Source organism: Loxodonta africana, chromosome 1, assembly GCF_030014295.1.
Source record: "Loxodonta africana isolate mLoxAfr1 chromosome 1, mLoxAfr1.hap2, whole genome shotgun sequence".
Taxonomy (NCBI): domain Eukaryota; kingdom Metazoa; phylum Chordata; class Mammalia; order Proboscidea; family Elephantidae; genus Loxodonta; species Loxodonta africana.
This window is the reverse complement of record NC_087342.1, coordinates 198,554,976-198,578,955: the sequence shown is the minus strand read 5'-3', so window position 1 is coordinate 198,578,955 and position 23,980 is coordinate 198,554,976. Positions and strand designations below refer to the sequence as shown.

Below are 23,980 nucleotides of genomic sequence, written 5' to 3'. Positions count from 1 at the left end.
ATAACTCTGACACTCACCTTTCCTGACTTTTAAACCATTCGGTATCCCCTTGTTTTGTTCAAACTACTGCCTCTGGGTGTATGTACAGGTTCTACATGAGCACAATTAAGTGCTCTGGAGCTCCCATTCTTTGCAATGTTCTCCATAATTTGTTACAATCCATACAGTCGAATGCCTTTGCATAGTCAATAAAACACAAGTAAATATCTTTCTGATATTCTCTACTTTCAGTCATGATCTGCCTGACGTCAGCAATGATATCCTTAGTTCCACGTCCTCTTCTGAATCTGTCTTGAATTCCCTGGCAGTTTCCTGTGGATGTGCTGCTTCAGCCACTTTTGAATGATCTTCAGCAAAATTTTACTTGTACGATAAATGGAAACCCTGGTGGTGTAGTAGTTGAGTTTGGCTGCTAACCAAAAGGTTGGCATTTCGAATCCACCAGGTGCTCCTTGGAAAGTCTCTGGGGCAGTTCTAATCTGTACTATAGGGTTGCTATGACTCAGAATCAACTCGACAGCAATGGGTTTTTTACGGGTGAAATTAACGCTGTTGTTTGATAATTTCTGCATTCTGTTGGATCATCTTTCTTTGAAATCGGCATAAATATGGATCTCTTCCAGTAAGTTGGCCAGGTAGCGGTCTTCCAAATTTCTTGGCTTAGACAAGTGAGCACTTCCAGTTCTCCATCCATTTGTTGAAACATCTCAGTTGGTATTCTGTCCATTCCTGGAGGCTTGTTTTTCACCAATGCCTTCAGTGCAACTTGGATCTCTTCCTTCATACCATAGGTTCCTGATTATATGCTACCTCCCGATATCGTTTAAAGTCAACCAATTCTTTCTGGTATAGTGTTATTAGTACTTAAAAAATGGTAAATATTTTTATTATTAGATGACTATAACTAAAAAGGTAGATTTTATTCTTTGATGGTTCGAATTAAAATTCAGTAGTGATGCATTCATATGTCCTTTTTGTCTGGCACTCTGTTAGGCCACCTCGGTCACCATACTTAAAAAGTCATGGTACCTGTGAAGAGAAGTGTTGTTTCACCTCAGGGCTCTAGGCTGCACCAGAAGGCCAGGTGCTCACAGAAAGCTGGTTGGTCCAGGCCGTGGCAGAAGTTGTTTTCTGCGGGCTGCAGCCCCTAGGCTCTATACCTTCTCCCCAGTCTAAGAGTTTTAGGAAGCAACTCCTATTCCAGCCAGAGGGTGGCGGCCTGCAGCCGACAACGCTTCTGGGTGTCTTGGGCTTGAGTATCCGCTTGAGGGCGCGCTCGCGAGCAGCCCTTCTGCACAAGCGGAACTATCTGGCGGGCCTCCTGGTTTGGGGGGGGGTTCTGTAATCGGCGCGTACCCACCTCTCCGGGCTTCCGTGCAGCCTCCAGTTGTGTGCGGGGCCCTGGAGAAGACGTTTCCGGCTCGGTGCTTGGAGAGGAAAGTGACGCGGGTGAGAGCCGCGGTTTCTTCCGGGCGTCTCCGCCCCTTTGGCCCTCCGTTCCCGAGGCTCGGGCCAGACCCCGGCCGCGCTGGGACCCACAGGAAGGTGGGGCGATGGTGCAGATGGAGACACAACTGCAGAGCATTTTTGAGGAGGTGGTGGTGAGTGGAACTAGTCGGGGTCCCGGGCGATGCAGCGGGAGAGGCGGGGGCAGCGGATCAATTAGGTCGGCCTGGGCAGCCGCCTCCTCCGTCCTCGTTGCGACGCGGTGTGAGTGTGCAGGCGTTGGTGGTTCTCAGGCTGGTGTCACGCTCAGGGTCGCCTTTGAAATCCCCAGCTCTCTGGTGACAGGCGGCGGGTGCCGGTAGTTTCTGCACGTTGCCCATTGAGATGCTTGTACTGTGTCGTTAGGGGTACCACCCCCTCCATTTTTTATTTGTTTACGTGTGTCTTTTTTTTTTTTTAATTGTTTTACAGAAAACGGAAATTATAGAAGAGGCGTTCCCTGGGTGAGTATAATGCATGGCAGATTTTTATGTTTTTACGTGAGGGTGTCTTTGTAAGACAAGTTTTTCTTGGGTTCTGTAAAATCGACTGTTCTAGTTATGATGGATTGACTTTTTAAAGCTAGTGGCAAATAATATAATTTTGGTTTTTTTGTTTGTTTAGCATGTTTATGGATACCCCTGAAGATGAAAAAACAAAACTTATAAGCTGTTTGGGGGCCTTCAGACAGTTTTGGGCTGGTCTTTCTCAGGTAAGCACTGCATTTTTAATATATTCAGCTGATGATTTGGGGGTTTCCTCCCCCGTTTTATTTTTTACATTTACTTTGATGGTATTGTTAAGTTTTTTTCTGGAAAAGGGAAATCAAATCGTTATATTTTTTCTCTTATTTGTCTCTTTTGGTTTCCATTTGTTTTAATTTGTGTACTTCCCAGTGGAAATCTGTATTGAGAAGTCATGATGACAGCACAGTGTGGGATGTCTTTATGATGCTTTTTAAAAAGTTCCTATGTTAGATTATGTAAGACATTTTCATCCTATTCTGATTTATTTGGTGACTTGCAAACAGCTGTGTTAGGCATTGTAAAGAATATAACTTTCACTCATTTATGGATAAGAGGAACTGGCACAGTATTGAAACAAAGACTATCATGAAGATACAATAATCCTATAGTAAAGATACAAAGATACTACAATATAGATACAAAGAAATTATAATAGGGATACATGCATAGTATAATAAAAAATGGGGAGAAGAGCAGTAAAACTTAGTTAACAATCACCAGAAAATGTATCCATGAAAAAGACAAAATGTTTGATACTTAAAGAGGTCATGTTGGAGTAGTGCATTACGGGTAGGGAGATGAGAACTGTTTGCAGTTGAGCTGCTGCTGGTAAAACATGCCACTCAGACATAGATCACGCAGTGGCCGTACGTTAACTTTTTGTTTGTTTTAATTGTCTTCTTATAGATAATACAAGCATGTGGTTCAAAATACAAAGGAGTAGATCCAAAGAATAGTTTCTTCGCATCTCTTTTAGATTGATCCCCTGTTCTTTTTCCTGTCTGCAGTCATTGTCCCCAGTTTAATAATTTATGAATATAGAATCATTTTATAGGGTGGTCATATACTGTGGACACTGCTAATTACCAGCTTGGCTTCCCCCTTTAATGATAAATTAATGTTTATTATTAATAGATATTTAATAATATTCATTGTTATTAACGAATAATTTTTAATAATGACAATAAATTCTCTTTTTGCCAAGGCTTAATATTCCATTGTATGTCTGCACCTTTATTTAACTGGTCTCCTACAGACTGACATTTAGGTTGCTTCTTTCTTTTTCCACTTTAAACAATGCTAGAATGAATGATAGTATGCACAGGACATAGGATAAATTTCTGGAAGTGGTATTGCTGGCTTAAAGGTTATGTCTGTTTATAATTTTTATGGAAATTGCCAAATACCAGTTTCTACCTGGTTAACAATGTCTGAGGAGCCCTGATGATGCAGTGGTTAAGTGCTCGGCTGCTAACTAGAAGGCCTGGCAGTTCGAACTTACCAGCCACTCTGAGGTAGAAAGATGTGGCACTCTGCTTCTGTGAAGATTTCAGCCTTGGAAACCCTATGGGGCAGTTCTACTCTATCCTATAGGGTCAGTATGAGTTGGAGTGGACTTGACAGCAACGAGTTTAGCAATGCACGAGAGCCCTCAGCCCAGCAATTCAGTAGAGACAAGTTCTGAGAACCACTAGTAGAGCAGTAATTCTTAAAATGTATCATATGTAAGAATCACTGGGAATCTTGTTAAGAACGTAAGTTCTTATTCAGTATATCTGGAGTGGAAATAACAAATTCACAGAAGGAGTTTAAACCAGAATGAACCATTTTGAAGCCCTGAAGTGCAGTTAATAATAACTGCCTTCAGCAGTTATTAAAACTATTTGGACAATGTACAGCACAACTTGATCAAGACAAGGTCACAGAAGCTTCACAGACAAATGCAAACTCCTTGAGGGACCGAACTGTGGGGCCACGAGCTGGGGACCACAGTCCTGGGGGATATCTGGCTCAACTGGCGTTATATAGTTTATAAAGAAAATGTTCTACATCCTGCTTTGGTGAGTAGCATCTAGGATTGTGAAAACTTGTGAGCAGCCGTCTAAGATACTCCGCTGGTTCCACCCCATCTGGAGCAGGGGAGAATGAAGAAAACCAAAGATACAAGGTAAAGATTAGTCTAAAGGACTGATATATCCAACTACCACAGCCTGCACCAGACTAAGTCCAGCACAACTAGATGGTGCCAGGCTACCACCTCTGATCTCTCTGACAGGGATCACAATAGAGGGTTCTAGGCAGTGCGGGAAAAAAATGTAGAACAAAAATCAAATTCACAAAAAAAAGACCAGACTTACGGGTCTGACAGAGGCTGGAGGAACCCTGAGACTATTGCCCCCAGACACCCTTTTAACTCAGAACCGAAGTCACGCCCAAAGTTCACCCTTAAGCCAAAGGTTACACAGGTCTAGAAAACAAAGAACACGTATGAGGAATATGCTTCTTAGCTCAGTCATGTAATTGAGACCAAATGGGCAACACTTGCCCAAAAGCAAAGACAAGAATGTAGGAAGAGATAGAAAAACAGGATGAATGGAAACGGGGAACCCGGAGTGGAGAAGGGGAGGGTGTTGACGCATCACAGGGCTTGCAACCAATGTCACATCAATTTGTGTATAAATTGTTGAATAAGAAACTAATTTGCTCTGTAAACTTTCACCTAAAGCACTCGCACGCACACACACAAATTATGTAAAAATATATATATATAAAACATACACACAAGAACATTCTATGAGTTAAAGTATGGCTGTTGTTTTCAAGAAATTTGCCTTCTAAAGGAGGAGCCGAGAAGTAGGTAAATATTTTGAAATCAGTGTTAGCATGCAGTAGTACAGGTACATCTGAGGGACAGTGGCAGTGCACAGAGCAGGATCTACAGGCTCCTCCTGGGAGCATCCCAGGAAACAAGTGTTGATACGGGCAGGTAATATTTTGGAGTAGATTTAAAGCTTTGCAAGTCTAAACATTTGATATGTCATTGGATTCGTAACTGATTGGGCTCTTAGGAATCAGATTCACTGTAAGTCCTCATGAGGCTGTTGTACCAACCTCTGATGGATATTTTTCCCCAGTGACGGGAATATTTATACCTGCCATTAAGACTGCTGCTTTATAGAAAACCAAATTTACAATCAGTGTTGACTAGCTCAGAAAGCTTGAGATGCTTTTGAGTTTCCTTCCTCCTACAATATGGATCTTTGTGATTTGAGTCATTTCCTGCTTGCTCCCATCATTCAGTTGAATTCTTTCTCCCCATAAGACCACCACTTTCAGTTCATGCAGATTTTATTGGTACTACTAGTTAAGTTCCAGTTTGCTCTCACATTCAAAGCTTGATTTAATTTCCAAGTGGCTCCTTCCAAAAGTATTACCTGCAGGTAAGTACTCTCATCCGTTGTATGCGTTTTTACCAATTTTGACTTTTGGAAGGCAGCCTTCCCTATTCTAGAGCACTTTACTTTAGCTTCCTATATACTTTTCACAGGGTGTGTTATGTCATTCACATAGTCCAACAAATTCCAGTACTATCCAAGAAAGGAGCATATTAAAAAAAATTAAGGAACTTTTGAAAAAGTTTTTCACTGCATTTTCTTCCTACTTGTTTATACAATATGTGTTATAGTTTTCTATTGGCTTTGAGTATGTTAATAAAATCTTACTCCTTGTAAGGAGTCTCAAGGTCCTATGTAATAAAAATGGTGCAGTTTTGATCTGTATAATTGTATAACTGAAATACCAAGTCTGAATTTTTTGTTTTGCCTTTTATTTTCACCCACTGATGCTTTTGATGGAACATTTAATTTATAGTCTTTATGTGCTCTCAGGTATAGTATTAGCCATTTGTTAAATCCAAGTATCACAGTAAATCCCAAATATAATCATTTTCTAATTTTCCAGGAGTCTCATGAACAGTGCATCCAGTGGATTGTTAAATTTGTTCATGGCCAGCATAGTCCTAAAAGAATTTCTTTTCTTTATGACTGCTTAGCAATGGCAGTTGAGACTGGTCTTCTTCCACCCAGGTATGTTTAATGGTGGATCTGAGCAATCCAAAGAGTTTTCCTTTATATGAATGTTTCAAATTGATTGAGGTGGCAGTTATAAAAGGATAAAGAAATGAGGAAGGAAGTTAGGCTCATCAGTTATTTCTTCATAATAGTTTAGGTTGTAGTTTCTAGGGTGCAATATTCTTAGAATTGTGTACTTATAAGCTGAAAACCAGGTAGGCTCAGCCTTTCAGCTGAGGGGCTGAGATCACTCATTTTGATGAGCTTGTTCCAGTTATTTCAGCTGCATAATGAATTACCCCAACTCTTCCTGGCTTTAAACAATAACAGTCACTTTATTATTATCTTTGATGGTTACGGTGGTTGACTGGGCTTAGTAGGCAGTTTTTTGTCAGGATGTCTTATTGATTGCAAGCAGATGGTGGCTGTGGCTGGAGTTGTGATAAAGGCGTCCCCACTTATACATCTGGTGATGCCTGGTTGTCATCTGGGACTGCAGCTGGCCTGGACTTCCTCATAGCATGGTGGATTCCAAGAGCAGGTATTCAGAAGAAGGCTAGGCGGAAGCTGTATCACCTTTTATTACTTTGCCCTGGAAGTCCTAGAGTGTTATTTTACCAGTCTTAGGCCTGCCCAGATTTAAAAGGAAAGAACATTGACACCCCACCCCCACCCCCTGTGGGAGTAGTGCCAATGTCACATTTCAGAAGAGCATGTGGGATGAAAAATCTTTGTGTCACTGTTTTGGAAATATACAGTCTGCCACAAACTGACGTACTTGGTAAACATTTAACCAGTAGCCTTTGGTAGGCTTCCTTCTAGTAAAAATATAATGAATATTACATAGCTCTACTTTGTGTTTAATCTTTCATATAGATAATATAAAATGCTATGCATACAGTTTTAAAATTATCTTTGAGTAATAATGTACTTTCATGAAAAATACTTGCTATGACGAATATAGCACCCAGAGTATTAAAATTCTCTTCATAATTGGATTGGGTATTCCTTTTTTCTAGGATGGTGTGTGAATCCCTGATAAACTCTGATACTCTTGAATGGGAAAGAACACAGCTTTGGGCGTTAACATTTAAACTGGTTCGGAAAATAATTGGGGGAGTGGATTACAAGGTATTTTTTTCTAATTATAAAAAGTGATCTCTTTCAGACATGATTAATATTTCAGTGTATATATCGTATTTTCAGGTAAGAGAAATGAAGTGGAAGCAATTTGAAAACTTGTGTTTTTGTTGTATATTTCTTAAGGGGACTTAAAAGAGGTTCCCACAACTTCTCTTCCCTTCCCTCTTTCTTAAAAATGCAGGTAGCTAATGTATTTTTATGATGAATAGGGGAAGCACAAAGCAGAATCTGTGTTCCTTCATGCCACGGGTGTTATGATGGTGGGATCCCTTCTATATGACACATGAAAGAGCACAGGGCAGGGGTACGTGGAAACTGAGAAGGGATGTAGGCGTCAACTGATGAAGGGAACTAAGTCCTGCCTCACACCTACCTTGATCTTCCTTGGATTGGGCCAGCCTTAACAAGTGTCTTTTGCACTCTGCTCTCCAACAAAAACAACGTGTGTTCTCTAGTGTCTTATGAAACAGCTTAGCAGCTCAGTGCTGCAGAGCCTCTGTGCTTTATGTCTTCTGCATTCTCTGTAATCTGAAACGACTTAACAGATAATGCACTAATAGATAATTATTGATTTGAATCATGATTTAACACAAAATTAATCCTAAGAAGCGTTTTCTAATTGTTTTTTCTTTATCATACTTTAATTTCTTAGCAGTTTACTCTGCAATCTTTACCTTCTCATTTACTTGTATGGTTATTTATGATTCTTCCTCATTTCTTCCATGTATGTTTTGTCTGTCTTTTTTATAAAACTGGTTGCAGTTTATAGTCATTAAATTCATATTGAATGAAATTTTGTCTGTATATATCAGATTCTGCTCTGACGTAATGCAACTGGTAGTAGGTACTCCACTAACTGAATAGCTTTGTTGGATAATCTTGCGAAGGGGGGGATAAAATTAAAACATGCCAAAGGGCGTGAACAGAAAGGATCATCTGCCAGAAAGTTTTTTGTTTTTTTATGATTATGCATGTTTTCAGAGCATTTTTAAGTCTTGTTCAAATATATTCCTGTCCTTAAGCAGAAGTTAAGCTTTTTTTGATCCTTGTAACATTAGAAAAGTAACAAAGAGTGTAGAAAGCTTACTTTTCACTTTTAAATGACTTTGTTCATCCATATTATGTAACATTCTTTAGAATTCTGTTTTGGAACGTGGCTCTTTTCATGGGTTAATGTTACAGACTTAAGTATTAACTCTGATTCAGAAAAAATTAAAGGGGCGATCTTGAAGGTAACTTTTTTGCCTAAGTGCATAACCCAAAAACCTTTTGATTATGCACAACTAGGAAGTAAATGGAAACCCTGGTGGTGTAATGGGTTAAGAACTACATCTGCTAACCAAAAAGCATTCTTGGTTCAGTGGTAGAATTCTCGCCTTCCATGTGGGACACCCAGGGTTAATTCCTGGCCAGTACACCTCATGTGCAGCCACTGCCCACCTATTGTTGGTGGACTGCATGTTGCCGTGATGCTGAGCAGGTTTCAGCAGAGCTTCCAGACTAAGACAGAGTAGAAAAAGGGCCTAGCAATCTACTTCCTAAAATCAGCCAGTGTAAATCCTATAGATCACAACAGCCTTGTCTGCAACAGAACACAGGGAAAGCATAGGATCGAGAAGTGTTTCATCCCGTTGTGCAAGGGGCTGACATGATTGGGAGCCGACTTGACTGCAGCTAACAACAGCAGAACAGATAAATCATATTTTCAGTATTAGGGCATATCTTGATGTTAAAACCAGCACAGGGATGTTACTTAGTTTTAATCTATGTCTTTCTTCTTACATCAGGGTGTTCGAGATCTCTTAAAGGTGATTTTGGAGAAAATCTTGACGATTCCTAATACGGTGAGCTCAGCTGTTGTACAGCAGCTTCTGGCAGCAAGAGAGGTAATTTAAACATGTCTGATATTCATTGATCTTTAAAAAACTCTAGTTTTGTTTAGTTCTGTGTTTAAATTTCGGGTAGTTTATGGAATGGTCTGTTTATTTCTACAAAAGTCACTTTTGTAGGGAATTTTAAACTGATTATAGTTTTTAAATATGAAAACAGCAGTATAGGTATTGAAATATTTTAAACCATTACAAGACAGCAACCAATGGACCACATGAAAGATCTTCATGCTTTGTAGCTCATGCTGCAAGAATAGTTACTCTGGGCTGTTACTCTCCTCCCAGGTCTACCAATTTTTAACATATATTTCAAGGCTCTTTACTAACCATCAGTAATCCATTCCACTGTTTATTAATATTAATTTTTAGAGGTTCTTTACATATGAATGAATTGCCTTATGCCATATTTTAAGATCAGTGCATCCATGAAATAATGTCTGTACTTTTTAGTAGCCCTTTGGTTGTAGCTGTTGTTGTATTTAAAGGACTTATATACAAGATGAAAAAAAAAAAACCAAAACTCATTGCCATCGAGTCAGTCCCGAATCATAGCAACACTATAAGACAGAGTAGAACTGCCCCATGGAGTTTCCAAGAAGTGGCTGGTGGATTTGAACTGCCGAACTTTTGATTACCAGCGGAACTGAACTCTTAACCACTGCACTACAGGGCTCCATATACAGGACCAGTCAAGAATGATAATGTTACCCTTTTATTTTTTCATAGGTTATAGCATATATCTTGGAAAGAAATGCCTGTTTGTTACCAGCTTATTTTGCAGTCACTGAGATTAGGAAACTATATCCTGAAGGAAAGCTTCCACATTGGGTAAATTTTGTATTTTCTAAAATTTTTAATTGAAATTTAATCAAAAATAGTTAGAGTAATTTATTTTTGTGTGATTTTTAAGTCATGGTCACTATTTTCCTTAAATAAGATATATTTTTTTAATCATTATGATGTATTTCTTTAATTCCTCTGCTGTCCCACTGAAACAGTTTATATAGCATGTAATAAAATACACATAGCTTCATCAAATAGCTAAGGATATGATGGCATAGCTTGGGTTAATTCAGGGATGGCTGAACTGGTAAGAAATTGTTTGAAAAAAAGCAAAAGGGAACAAATCTTTGAATAGTTATCAAGTGTTAGGTACTGTACTAAAATCTTTACATGTATTATCTAATTTTATGTAAATGGTTATTGTGTTCCTAGAAATCTTGAGTTTATTTTTATATTTATTTGCTTGTCTTTTTTTTAGTTACTTGGAAACCTGGTATCAGACTTTGTGGATACCTTCAGGCCCACAGCAAGAATAAACTCCATTTGTGGTAGGATTATAATTTAAAATATACTAAATGGTACCTGATTTTTAACGGTTGTAGAAATGGCTTGCTATTGGTGTCCGACCTCCTGCAGCCCCACAAAGGAGAAAACCAAGATCAACAGCCCAAGGCTGATTCCTATGAGGCGAAGGTCAGACATGCCTCCTCTCTTGGCCATCTTTAACAACTCTGACACCAGCTGTCCCTCCCAGAGCACTCTGCTTCTCAGCTGGGATCGATAATTCATTGCAGTGGCCACACAGAACTCACAGACCATACTGACAAGTATGGGGCTTATTAGAGAAGTAACAGATTATAATTCAGGCTCACAATACTCAAGGATACAGTTCTTCCATCAGGACAGCCTTTTCCCAACCATGCTTGCAGGCATACCTCTCCCTGGCCCTCAGACTCTGCACAAAGGCACTCAGCTTTCTCTGCCCCTTGGCCAGGTTAGCCCACCGTGCTGTCTTCTGCTGCCAGGTCTCTGCTGCAGGGTCTTTCCTTCTGGTTTCTCATTCCTTGGTGGTGGCAGGCTCTTCCTCTCTGCGCTGGAATTGGCTCTTTGAAGGCAAAACTGACCAATCGCCTTTGTAGGCCACAATTACCCCATCACACAGTCATCTAGGTGGGAGTTACAAGACCATGGCTAGAAAGGCCGCACACAAAAATAATGGGATTGCACAGCAGCGATCTATTAAAGATGAAGGATGGTCTCTTAAAGTCTTGGTGGCTTGTCATTTTAGTAACTTTCTAGGAGCTTAATAATAGCCTTTTCCCTTGTTTTTAGGTATCTTGTGTGGTGAGTATAGGGAGGGAAAATTAGCTGTCTGGATTGTGTCTGGGCTTCAAGTAGAAGCATTCTAGAAAGTGCTGTTCCTGGTCATTAGGAAGACCATTTAATGCAGTTGGTAAACAACCATGGAATCTCTAGTTAATCGAAGTCTCAACAAACCTGTCTCTTTGTGGCCATGGTACATGAGAGTACCAGGCTCCTTCAGCCCATTTTAATTGACACCTTTGTTCTTTTTTTCATTTATTTTGTTTTCCATTTTGTCATGGTTTATTAGATTCTCTAAATTTTCTTGGAAAAATAAGCATGTAATTTGGCAGTTTTTACAATGCCCACACGTACTCATGAATTATTTCTAAAAGTCATGGTGGCCTCAGAACTGTCTTAAAATATAGACCATTATTTATTCATTGATCAGATGTTGAGTGCCTTATGAACCAGGTGCTGTTCTAGATACTGGAAATACAAAAATAAGCTAGACAGAATTCTCAGGCTTCTAGCTTTTGTAACTGTGTAGATATGATGTCATTTAATGGATTGTGGAAGTGAAGCAGGTTTAAGAAGAAAGATGATGAGTTCAGTTTGAGACATGTTGAATTTGAGATGCTTATGGGATGTCCAGGAAACTCTGGTGGCGTAGTGGTTAAGAGCTACAGCTACTAACCAAAAGGTCAGCAGTGTGAATCCACCGTGCACTCCTTGGAAACCCTAGGGGGCAGTTCTACTCTCTCTTATAGGATCGCTATGAGTCGGAATAGACTCGACAGCAATGAGGTTTTTTTTTTTTTTTTTTTTGGCTTATGAGACATCCCAAGTAGTAATATTTGTTAGGCAATTGGATATGTGAGCTGATCCTCATAGGCTACATCTAAGGCATCTAGGGGGATCCTGCCTGTAGTTAATCATCTTGACCCTAGACCAGGGGTCTGCATACTTTTTCTGTAAAGGGCCATATTGTAAATATTTTTGGCTTTGTGGGTATACAGTCTTTTGTAACTACTCAGCTCAGCTGTTTAGTGCAAAAACAGTTGTGTTCCAATAAAACTTTACAAAAACAGGCGGTTGGCTGGATTTCGCCCACAGATTACAGTTTACTGACCCCTGCCCTAGATACTTGGACAAAATGGAAACATTTTTGAGTTTGAAAGGCCTATGTAAATTGGTCCCTAACCATCTGAACTAAAAATAATCAAAGAAAACTCCCAGTCTTCTGTCTTGTGTCTACCTCATCATTCACTCTACAAATATTCAAAGACTATCCATGCTGAAACAGGCATGATGTGTTCACTGTGTTCATATTTATTTAAAAAATTTTATTTTTTTTTAATGCATACAGGTCGCTGCAGTCTTCTGCCAGTTGTAAATAACTCAGGCGCCATTTGTAACTCATGGAAATTGGACCCTGCAACTCTTCGTTTTCCTTTGAAAGGCCTTTTGCCATATGATAAGGTATATTGCTAATAACAACAACAATTTAGTTCATCTGACAGTATTCACTCTGAATTATAAAATGTGTGATGCCAAATTTTATCTTCATAGTCTAAGGAAGTAAATTTTTTTTTTAAGTCCTTAACCAATTTTTTTTTTATTTATTTTGTTATTATTGTTGAAAATATACACAGCAAAACATACACCGATCCAGCCATTTCCACATGTACAATTCATTGACATTGATTACATTTTTTGAGTTGTACAACCATTCTCACCCTCCTTTTCAGAGTTGTTCTCTTCCATTAATGTAGACTGACTGCCCACTAAGGTTCCTGTCTAATCTTTTAAGTTACTGTCGTCACTTTGGTCCCAGATAGATAGTTCTTAAAAGAGCGTAATGCTCAAGGCACGCAGACATTTTACACTAGTTACACTAAACTATTGTTTTAAGAAGACTTAAGGGGATATTTTTGGTTTAAGTTTTAAAGATTATCTCAGGGGAGTAGTTCCAGGGGTTCACCCGGTCCCAAATCTCCAGAAAGTCTGGAGTCCATGAGAATTTGAAATTCTCTTCTGTATTTTCTCCTTTTTGATCAGGATTTTTCTATGGAAACTTTGGTCAAAATGTTCAGTAATGGTAGCCAGGCACCATCCAGTTCTGGTCTTATGGCAAAGGAGGCAGTTGTTCGTGGAGGCAGTTAGCCACACATTCCATATCCTCCTCGTATTGACTCTCCTTCCTCTGTTGTACCAGGCAAAGAGACTATTTGCCATGCCTTGGATGGCCACTTGCAAGCTTTTAAGAGCCCAGGCAGTTTGCAAGGAACTAAGAGGTAGAACAGAGGCACTAAACATGTTATTAGGTCATTTAACTGGGTTGTCCCATGAAACCATGACCCTAAATCTCCAAACCAAAGAACTAAATACCGTGAGGTTTTTATTTGTATGTAAGCAGTCTCAGCAGCTATTCCTTTTTTTTTTTGTCGTTGTAAATATATCTATCGCACAACTTTTACCAAGTCAGCTTTTTATAGTATACAACTTATTGACATCGATTATAATAATTGGCTGTAAATATTTAATATTTAATGAATGGTAGTTTACGGTTTATCATGTTATTCCAGTATTCAGGTATACCCAGTAGTTTGTGATATGGCAGGTGTTTACGCCCCAGTAGCTAGTTCACCTCTGGCAAAGCACTCGGAGATAGAAAACTGAATTTTTAAATTAATTCCTTGTTTTTGTGCTTCCTTTTTTACATGCAAGAACTGAAAATGTATATATGGTATACTTAAAATTTGAAGAAAGAGTAGATTAAAAAAAAAGTGGGGGAGGGGATTAAAAAGTGGAGTAGAAAATTCTCAAAGGAAAAATCTTGAAATATCAGTAAAATTAAATGTGGTATAAACATAAACCTATAAAGAAAATTGATAGCTTCATGATATTCTCTTGGGAGTGGGCTGGTGAGCAGGGAATGGAGAATGATAGATACTTTTCATGTAATTTTTTTTTTTTTTTTTTTTTTTTTTGGCAAAAATGTACAGAATGATTAGGTAACGCATCCCAAACTGAGAATGGTGAGATAGTGAAACTGATGTGACAGTTCTGGACTTTCAGGGTGCTACTCAGCAAAACTTTAGGATATAAAAAAGGTCGGAAACTGAATGGAATTTGCATTTGCCGTGTTAGCAACGATAATGAAAACAGCTAACTTATTGTGCACTTACTATGTGCCAGGTACTATTCCAAGCTCTTTATTTTACAATAATTCTTAACTACGGTCTATTATCTCTGTTACATAAATGATGGAACTGAGACACAGAGTAGTGTAGTAACTTGACTGAGGTCCCACATTTAGGAAGTGGTAGAGCCAGGATTTTAACTCTAGAATCTATACTCTTAACCCTTGTCACCTGTCCTCTCTAAATTTGGAAATAAGTGTTTATGTTTACACTGTATGAGAGTGATTGGAAACTACCTCCATTCCTCTTTGATTAGAATTCTGAGCAGAAAATTCTTTTCTTTTCTTACAGTGATGCTTAAGACTTCAGTGTGACTGTAGCTGACATCATTTCTCAGTTCATTCTGAAGGGAGGAGGGCTTGCTTTTTCAGATCACTGAAATTCTGATATGCCCTTTAAGGGATACCACTTCTAAATTGTTGTAATAGTCTTGCTGATTTGACTGAAACTTTTTTTGACCTAGTTGCTCTTGTTGCAACTGCCCAGTAAGTCAACTCTACCTATAAAAATTTCTACATACAGCATGTACTTTGGTTGCTCTGCTTTAAAATGTCCCGAAGGAATACTTTAATACTAGTGCCGACGTTCTGGTACTGGGATGAAATAAGAGAGACTGGTGGTGCAGTTGTTAAGCACTTGGCTGCTAATGGAAAGGTTGGCAGTTCGAACCCACCAGCTCACTGTGCAGAAGACAGACATGGCACTCTGCTCCCATAAAGATTTCTGCCTTGGAAACCGTATGGGGCAGTTCTGCTCCGCCCTACAGGGTTGCGATGAGTCTGAAGCAACTCAGCGGCAGTGGGGTTTTGGTATAGCCTGATAGAAATCAGGTGTTTTATTGTGTGTGTATGTTTTTACAGTAAAGAAATTTACCACAGTTATTAATTATTCCTAAGGCTTTTACCTCACAATTGCAATTGTACTATCTTTTATAATTTCAAAAATCAGTACATTAAGTGATTTTATATACATATATGTGCATATGTGCATGTGTATATGTGTGTCTGCTAGTGTATATGCGTGTACATATCTATGGAAAGTGCACTGGAGATACGGGGAATTGGAAGATCTCGGCTCCAGATTCATCTTCACTGTTAACCTTTGTATGACCTTGTGCAAGACCGTTCATGTCACTTTTATTACTTAGTAATTAAGGGGAATGAGCAGATTAACTGTAAGCACTAAAATCCTAATTTTTTTTCCCTACGACATAAGAGGCAATTAAAAAAAAAAAGCTAATATTATGCAAATGGTACTTGAAATAAACTTTCCATTGACTACATCAACATGGTGTGTCTTCAACAGCATAGATGGAAGTGAAACGACGTGCCCTGGGATACTTCAGATGATTCAAAAGCTGTCTAGAATGCCTATAAGAGTTAGAATGAACTAGAATAAATTCTTTCTAAATATGTTTTAGTAAGTATTTAGATACTAATATTTTAAAATGAGTATATTTAAAATCTGGACAAACTAAATTAACAAATATAAAGAGGCATATGACGATTTCATCTGCTTCTCTTAAAGTTTATATATTCAAGAGCCAAAAAGCTCTTTATGAGAATCTTACTAGGGAAAGGGGATCTATCGACTTATAATTGCTTATAACGTAATAGTGCTTTTGTTGGACATATTCAATAACTTTTCAGGCTGTCATTTGGAAAAGGGCTGTAAACTCTGAGATTTTGGTTTTCAATACAGCTTTATAGTATCATTTATTATAAACTTAATTTGCTTGCTAGAAATTGTACACTTAGATGCCTAGAAACTCTTCTAGAAAATTTACTGTCAAGGTATAACAGAAAGGAAGCAAAGACCCTGTTAATGATGCTTCTTTATGTCTAAGAAACAGTATTACATAGGACAAAATTTGTGTAAGTTGACATCATGAGGCTCTACAGTTAAAAAAAAAAACTTTAATCTTTTGTATTTTCAGGAGAGTAGAGTGGAAAGCACACTGGAGATGGGGGGGTTGGAAGGTCTCTGGCTTCGTCTTCACTGGTACCCTCTGTGTCACCTTGGGCAAGCTCCTTCACCTCATTTTCATCACTTATTAAATGAGGGGTTTGAGCAAATTTAACTGAGCACTAAAATCCTATGGTTTTTTTTCCCCTCACTAGATACTGCCTACTATGTGAAGGTAACAGGTGCCTTTAGAGGATTTTTTAATCCCAGTTTCAAATAATTTGAATTAACATTTATCTTGATCTTGAAGCAATAATTTTCTTTATTTTCTTTAAAGGATCTGTTTGAACCACAGACTGCTTTGTTGAGATATGTATTGGAGCAGCCTTATTCCAGGGATATGGTCTGCAATATGCTAGGTTTAAATAAGCAGGTACTGTATTGTGCTGGAAACCTAGTGAATTCTGCATAGAATCTGCACTCTTCCTTTCTCCTTTCTTTGCTATAGCTAACTGAGCAAAACAGTTAAGAACTATTGGGTGATTTTTTTTTTTTAATATTTGGTTTATAAACACTGTATTGTTCCTATCATTTATATATTGCTTTAAAAATATTTAAATTAAAAAGGAAGTATTTTAAAAGTTGGTTTATTTTGCATTGCTTTTTTTTCTATAAGGCCAGTTTCAAGAATACCTTTTGCCAGAGAAACCTACACATGACTTAACCATAATTTTTGACTTTTTTTTGTTTGTATGTTTGGGTGTCTATTTTTGTAACCCCTGGTATCTTCAGCGTGGCCTCATTGCTGATTTTTGTTTGGTGTTTGTTTGTTTTTAGTGGTTTAACATGTGGGAGGGTTTGTGCTGACTCTGGGTTCCTTGAGGCTGGCCTCATAGTCACTGTTTTGTCTTTTCTTTTTTTCTTCCTTTATTTTTGTTCTGTCCTGTCTTGTCCTGCCCATCCTCCAATGCTCTAGACCTTGAACATTGCTCAGGTATGTTCACAACCTTACTGTTGTATTGTGACTAACGATACGCTGGCCGCTTTGTAGCCACTGATTCCATTTAGAGAATACGTGTATGGTCGGGGCTTGAAATTGGCAGGACCATGCTGAGACCAAGGCCACTAAAACAAATTTCTTCTTGGGATATGAGAGTTATTTTTGCTGGATTGTTTTTGTTTTTATTTTTTTGGTGTTTTTTTTTTTTTTTTTAATTTTTTTTTTTTTTTTTTTGAACAAAGAGACAACACCTGGCACTCAATAAAGCCTGTCATTTTTTGATGGGTTGTTTTTCCTCCCCACTCCATTTTCTGTTTTTCATATATTAGGGCTAAAGCTAGCCTGCTGGAATTTTCAGAGATGGAAAGATTTGTGGTGGCCTTTTTATCTTTCCAGACTATAAAAACAAATAAATCAATAACAACGACAAAAATACTTATGTTGCTTTGCCTTAAAACAGAACAAATTTTAAAAAAAGGAAAGAAAAAACCGCTTGAATAGATATATGCTGCTTTTAAAAGTTGGAGTGGTAAACTTTATACAGGGAACACTTTTTTGGAAACATGGGGATTGACTAAGAAATGTCACACTCTTAGGTGGCCCCACACCTATTTGACAAACACCCTTCTTGTCAGTCTTTGCCACAAGTGTTCTCCTCCTAGATAGAGCTCCTCTCATGGAAGCTCACCTATGGTGGGAGAAAAACACTGTGGCTGCACTTTGTAAACCAAACTCTTATACAGTCCCAAGTCTGTTTCTAGGACTTTTCACCTTTGAGCTTTTAAGCAAAATAATGGTTCCAATTATTTTTGTTAAAAATTTTTGAGCCCAACATATTAAAATAAACCAGCTTTTCTTTTTTAAAAAGACATTCTTGTCTAGGTTATATAAATAGCGTTACTGTTTGCAATACTATAGTGAAGGTTGTGCCAGTGCTTCCATTTATAAAGCCCTATTTTTAAGGACATATAGCTTGGCCATAAAACTTGCTCAGTGTTGAAACTTTGCATGCCAAACCTCACCCTAGTAGCAGTATCTCTTATTATTTTAAGTTTTTTCTTCTGAAAAGTTCACCAAGTTTCCTTGTTTGGACAAGCCTTTGTACATGTGAAATTGAAACTGCTTCATGCTACAGTATCTGACAGTTGCCTCATACAGTCTGTCAATTTAGCCAGGTCATTTAATTCTGATCAACTTTCACTTGAGTTAGAGGTAAGTATTCAGTTTGAAAAAAATCCTTCATGCTGTCTTAAAAGTAGTTTTTGCAGTGAGCTTTAAACTTTAAGTCATACTTGACTCAATGTTCTTACAGTTTGGTGGCTAAACGTATTCATGGTCATCTGAGCTGCATGTTCCTTCCCCCAGATACCTTTAGCTTTTTTCTTTTGGGGGACAGCTTTACTCAAACTAGAAACTGACAAAACAATTCAAAGAAGAGCATATCTGATCTGATCATTTCAATAACAAGTTTCAACCTAAAAAAAGTTTATGACTAAGACATAATTCCATAAAAAATAAAGTTTATAATGGAAATGCTGACAGAACATTATTAATATTGGTCCCACTGTAGTGTAAACATTGTCAAAAATTCACATTCCATCGGTAATTGTTTTGATAGCAAAGTCTGTAGTGAAGTGCCTTGTAGTTTAAAGATAATATGCTCGATTGACTGGATATGTTATTTTTATTTCCTGGAATGTAGAGTAGAAAATGAGAACACACAGTACAAGAAGCATATGATTAAAAATAACTAAGTCATCTTATTACATCTTTTATCATTACAGAACTATATCCTGCACTATACTTTCTGTACTTCTTCTAGCAATGCAATAATTTACTTAAAAGCTTGAAACTTTTTAAGAGCTGTGCATATTACATTTTCCAGTAGGAATTGGGCTGTAATTTATCCTATAATTGGTCACATTCAGAAGGTCATAAATAGCCCAGTTCTGTGACCAGTAAGGTGGAGGAGTGTTAGACTTAAACACACAGTGGGAAAAAATCTTATTTTGTTACACAGATTTTGTGTTCTTTCTTCTGAGTAAAAGTATTACAAAACAGATACACTCCTTGAACTCTTGTAGTAGATGAACTCTGGTTACCCTGAGACAATAAAGTACTAAGCTGATGACTCAGTTTATCAGTGAAAGGCATCTTTGAAAGTGGTATTAACTGGCTTAGTGCTTTAGTTCTTATTGGCAGCCTTCTCGGCTAAAGCAGAAAATAGAATAAATGACAGAGAAAGGGATTTTCCTTCCCAGTGTGTCATAAATAGGGTATTGCTTTAAAATTGATTTCTAGCACTGAAATAAAAAATTTAAATGAATTTAAGCCCACCTAAATTAGTACGGAGCCCTGGTGGTGAAGTGAACAGTATAGGAGCCCTGGTGGCAAAGTGGTTAAGAGCTTGGCTGCTAACCAAAAAGTCGGCAATTCAAATCCACCAGCTGCTCCTTGGAAATCCTGTGGGACAGTTCTCCTCTATCCTTAGGGTTGCTGTGACTTGGAATCGACTTGACAGCAACGAGTTTGGAAGTACAGTATAAGGAGCCCTGGTGGCACAGTGGTTAAGTGCTTGGCTCCTAACCGAAAGGTCAATGGTTCGAACCCGCCAGCTGCTCCATGGGGAGAAAGATGTGGCAGTCTGCTTCTATAAAGAAGTATAGCCTTGGAAACCCTGTGGGGCAATTCTTCTCTGTCCTACAGGGTCATTCACTATGAGTCAGAATTATCAGTAGGTTTGACTTGGCAGCAGTAGGTTTGGTTTTCTTGGGTTTAAGTACCTTGTGCTAAAATATCACTGCAAAAGCAGTGCCAGAACTGATAAGTGAAAAGTGTCTGATGTCACTTAGTATAGGATGTGGGTTACTAAGAGTGAAAAGCATTATCATTTGCTATTTGAAGTAGTGGAGGGAAAGTATTAAGAAGTATGTGTGGGGATAATGCTAATGTTCCTATTAATGACTTGTACCTGATTTTTAGCTTTTATTAAAGCTGAAAACTTAAGGTAAGGTTCCAGTGCAGTTTTTGCCGTTATGTAGGAATTGAATTATTAAAATATCATATTTAGATATTTTTATTGTTAAAACAAGTTTTAACTAAAGATACGTCTAAATGATGTAGACTAACAAATTCGACTATATATGCCTAACTAAGGATACATTTATATGTGATGTAAACTAACAAAGTTGTCTATGTATGCCTGTATTTTGTAGCCTTAAATTTACTAAATCTCTCAGAAACCTAAATGTGAATAGCCACAGAGACAGTACCCATTGGCTTATGGAGTTAGCCTAGTGATTGCTTATTTATTAACCTTTATTTCAGATCACTAAACTGCTTTACAGATTTTCATTTGTTCCACCTTGTAAAATAATCTTATGTGGAGGGAGTCTAAATTTTAATGTCCCTGTCTTTTACAAATTGAAAACTAAAGCAAAACTTAGAGTAAAATAGTTAGCAACACAGATATTTTATATTTAAGACTTTTCTTTCTCTCTTGGTACTGTGATAATTGGCGACAAAGCAACATATTTAAGCTATCTGTAAAGTTGGTTGGAGAACTAACCTTGGCTTTAACCAAAGTCACCTCAGAAATTTGGAATTAATTCTGATAAATGTTCTGCTGCCCTCAGACATGAAGGCATTAGGCACCATAGAGCATCCTGGCTGATTTAATACTTTGTAGAAAATTTGGGGGTAATTTTGAGTCATTGCATATATTGAAAGTTCATCAGCTTTAACTGTAAATTTCCTGGTGCGTGCTTTGTAAAAATCTCAACATATTTTGGCTTACCTCTTAGTCATTACACCCCTCAAAAAATGTAGGTGAAAATCCATTTAAAATAATAATAACTGACACTAAAAAGGGAAACTCCAAAGTGACTCAGGTGCTAAAAACCAATTTTATTTAGTTTGCTCTTTTTTCCTGAAGCAGATTGATAGAAGACCATTGTGGATGGAGGAATAGATGGCAGATTCGTTAGTTTCCAAACTAGAAACAAATAGCCATCACTAGTGAAAAATTCCTACTGGAAATCCTGGCTTTACTTCTTTTCACAAATTTTTCTGACTCTTGTATACTTTGAATGATCTCACTCTCAATTTGTGTTGTCTGACACATTTCTTAGGTTGCTGGTGGTTGGCAGAACTAGTGAATTTCAAGCCCTGTACAAAGTAGTTTTGCATGCTGATTTAAGAAATAGTCTGTAGTGTTGTCTGTTGCACTTTGCTCTGCTTCATAATGATAATTACATTTGGAGGAAAAAAAAATGTAGTCTCTCAACTGGCGGTGTTAATATTGCTATCTGTAAACCTGTAATGTGGTTGAACTGTGATCATGGCATTGTGTTTTTGGAAAAAAATATGAAATAACCATTGATGCTTCCTGTTTTGGTTAGATGTTTGTTTTATTTGCATGCATTAATAAAGTGCAGCTATATTGAAGCTTTACAAGTTTGAAGCTGGCAAAGAGCATGCAAAAGAGGGGATGCTGTTCATTATGTTTTATTTTTCAAAATTCGTCCCCATTTTGCATTTTTTCCCTAAATTTGGAGAAATCATATCCCTTTTTCATGGCAAAAGACTAAATAATCATAAAGTCTAGGGGGAAAATGTATTAGTATTCACTAGAAAGGCTTCCAACTGCCTGGCTACTAAGTCATACAGCTTTATAAAGGGAATATGAAAATGGCTTAAAATACGACTTAACATTTCTTTTGTCAAAAATATACTTTGTAAAATCACTTTAAAAAGCACAGATCTTTTTGCCTCTAGAAAGGGAAGTTGCATTTTCATTTTTAGTGTTTAAACTCAATTCTTTTTCTTGTTTTAGATTTGAAAATAGTCTAATTTTAAATTAAAGCTGCATTATGTTTGGCCTCCAAGAGGGAAGAGTAGAGGTTCACTGGGAGATCAGTCCCCCCATCCACCCACCCACCCAAAGGAAGTTTTCATTTCAGAATTGGGAGTATTATGGTCGATACCACAGATTGAAAAACAAAGTGGAATAATCTGGCGGCTGTCTAGGAATACCTCTGTATGTAAAGTTAGTGTAAGCTTGTTGTGTTTACTATAAAATAAATAGATTCACACACTCTTTTATTTGCTCTCCTATCACAGTATTTGATCCCTGGAAATCCAAGGTTTTCATGTTTTGAGTTAGATTGCAAAAATTAATACTGCCAGATTTGTTTTATATACCTTTTAAAGTGTTACCATTTTTCAAAGGATAAATAACAAAATTTTCTACTGTGCATTGCCCTTTGTCAAAGTGATACAATAATATCTGGAGTGGAAGTCAAAAGTAATGGAAAGTTTGTTTTGTGAGAGAGCTGAAAAAATAATTTTTTTAATGAAACTCATCCTCCATGATAATGTAACATGATGCAGCTTTAATGGACTAAGCCCAACTTTAACTTCTTAAGTTCAACTTCATTCCATGCTTCCCAGCCTCTTGTTACAATGAATACTCATTAACTGGTAACTTCTGAAACTAACCGGGAGGCTTTTGGAATACTGTATTTAATCTCTGCCTTACAGCACAAGCAGCGCTGCCCTGTGCTGGAGGACCAGCTGGTGGATCTGGTGGTTTATGCTATGGAGCGATCGGAGACTGAGGAGAAGTTCGACGATGGGGGAACAAGCCAGCTCCTGTGGCAGCATCTCTCGAGTCAGCTCATTTTCTTTGTGCTTTTCCAGTTTGCAAGTTTTCCACATATGGTTCTTTCTCTTCATCAGAAGGTATGTACTAACTCTTTTAGTCAGAGCCACTTCCCTTGTTGATCAGTATGTTTTAGACTGGTATGGGCGTTGCCTACTGATTTCATTCTGACAGTGCCAGAGGTTCTGATCCTTTATTTCTGTTCAGTGCTTTTATGGTTTCTTATATTTTCACTCTCTTGTCACTGTAAAAACAGGATTCATTCATTCATTCTGCATACTCATAGCGCAAGAACCAGAGGATACAAGATGAAAAGCCGCTATGTGTACCCTCAGGGAACTCTATACTAGAGGGAAGATATATTTATAAACAATTTGATTAAAATAAAACCGTCGCCATAGTGGCAGTCCATTTCCCTGCAACAGAAACGGAGGGAAATAATTTCTATCAAAGAAATCAGGGGAGTCTCTGAGTGACGCAGATGTTTAAGTGCTTGACACTAGTGGAAGTGTTGGCAGTTTGAAGCTACCCAGAGGCACCTTGGAAGACAGACCTGGTGATCTGCTTCCAAAAGGTCACAGCTTTGAAAACCCTATGGAGTGGTTTTACTCTGAACACATGGGGTCATCATGAGTCGGAATCAACCTGAGGGCAGCTAACAACAACAACAAAGAAATCAGGCATGGTTTTATCAAAAAGATCTGTAAGCTAATATTTGAAGGACGAATAGAAGTTTGCCAAGGGGGAAAAACAGGAATGCATTTCCTAGCAGTAAGATCGTTTGGGAAAGAATAGAGGTCAGTGACAACTAGGATAAAAAATATAAAGGGAAGAGCCTTGGTGAGCTGAGGAAGGCAGGAAGAGACAGAACTTTCTCCTGTTAGGTGTTTGCTCCAAGGAGTTTAGATTTTCTTTTGGAGGCAGTGAGGAGAGATGACATCATCATATGTAAGTTGGAAAAATCACTGCAAATGCTCGTGTGTGGGAAGATGGCAGTGTGGAGACAGA

At 38.0% G+C, this 23,980-nt stretch overlaps 1 protein-coding gene across 3 annotated transcripts in view; it reads left to right on the top strand.

Moving 5' to 3' along the window:
* Positions 1-1,402: 1,402 nt before the first annotated feature.
* Positions 1,403-23,980, top strand: part of MED23 (mediator complex subunit 23) — a 62,714-nt gene continuing 40,136 nt past the window's right edge. Inside the window, exons 1-12 of one of the 3 annotated variants that reach the window (XM_010592320.3) lie at positions 1,403-1,601; positions 1,918-1,949; positions 2,110-2,197; positions 5,973-6,097; positions 7,102-7,213; positions 9,013-9,111; positions 9,841-9,942; positions 10,376-10,445; positions 12,569-12,681; positions 16,648-16,743; positions 17,287-17,304; positions 22,852-23,052. In XM_010592320.3, the coding sequence (XP_010590622.2) occupies positions 1,554-1,601; positions 1,918-1,949; positions 2,110-2,197; positions 5,973-6,097; positions 7,102-7,213; positions 9,013-9,111; positions 9,841-9,942; positions 10,376-10,445; positions 12,569-12,681; positions 16,648-16,743; positions 17,287-17,304; positions 22,852-23,052 (1,104 nt within the window). In that variant the 5' untranslated portion in view covers positions 1,403-1,553. The remainder of the gene's footprint in view (positions 1,602-1,917; positions 1,950-2,109; positions 2,198-5,972; positions 6,098-7,101; positions 7,214-9,012; positions 9,112-9,840; positions 9,943-10,375; positions 10,446-12,568; positions 12,682-16,647; positions 16,744-17,286; positions 17,305-22,851; positions 23,053-23,980) is intronic. The other 2 variants (XM_003404136.4, XM_023557064.2) reach the window with 2 other exon arrangements.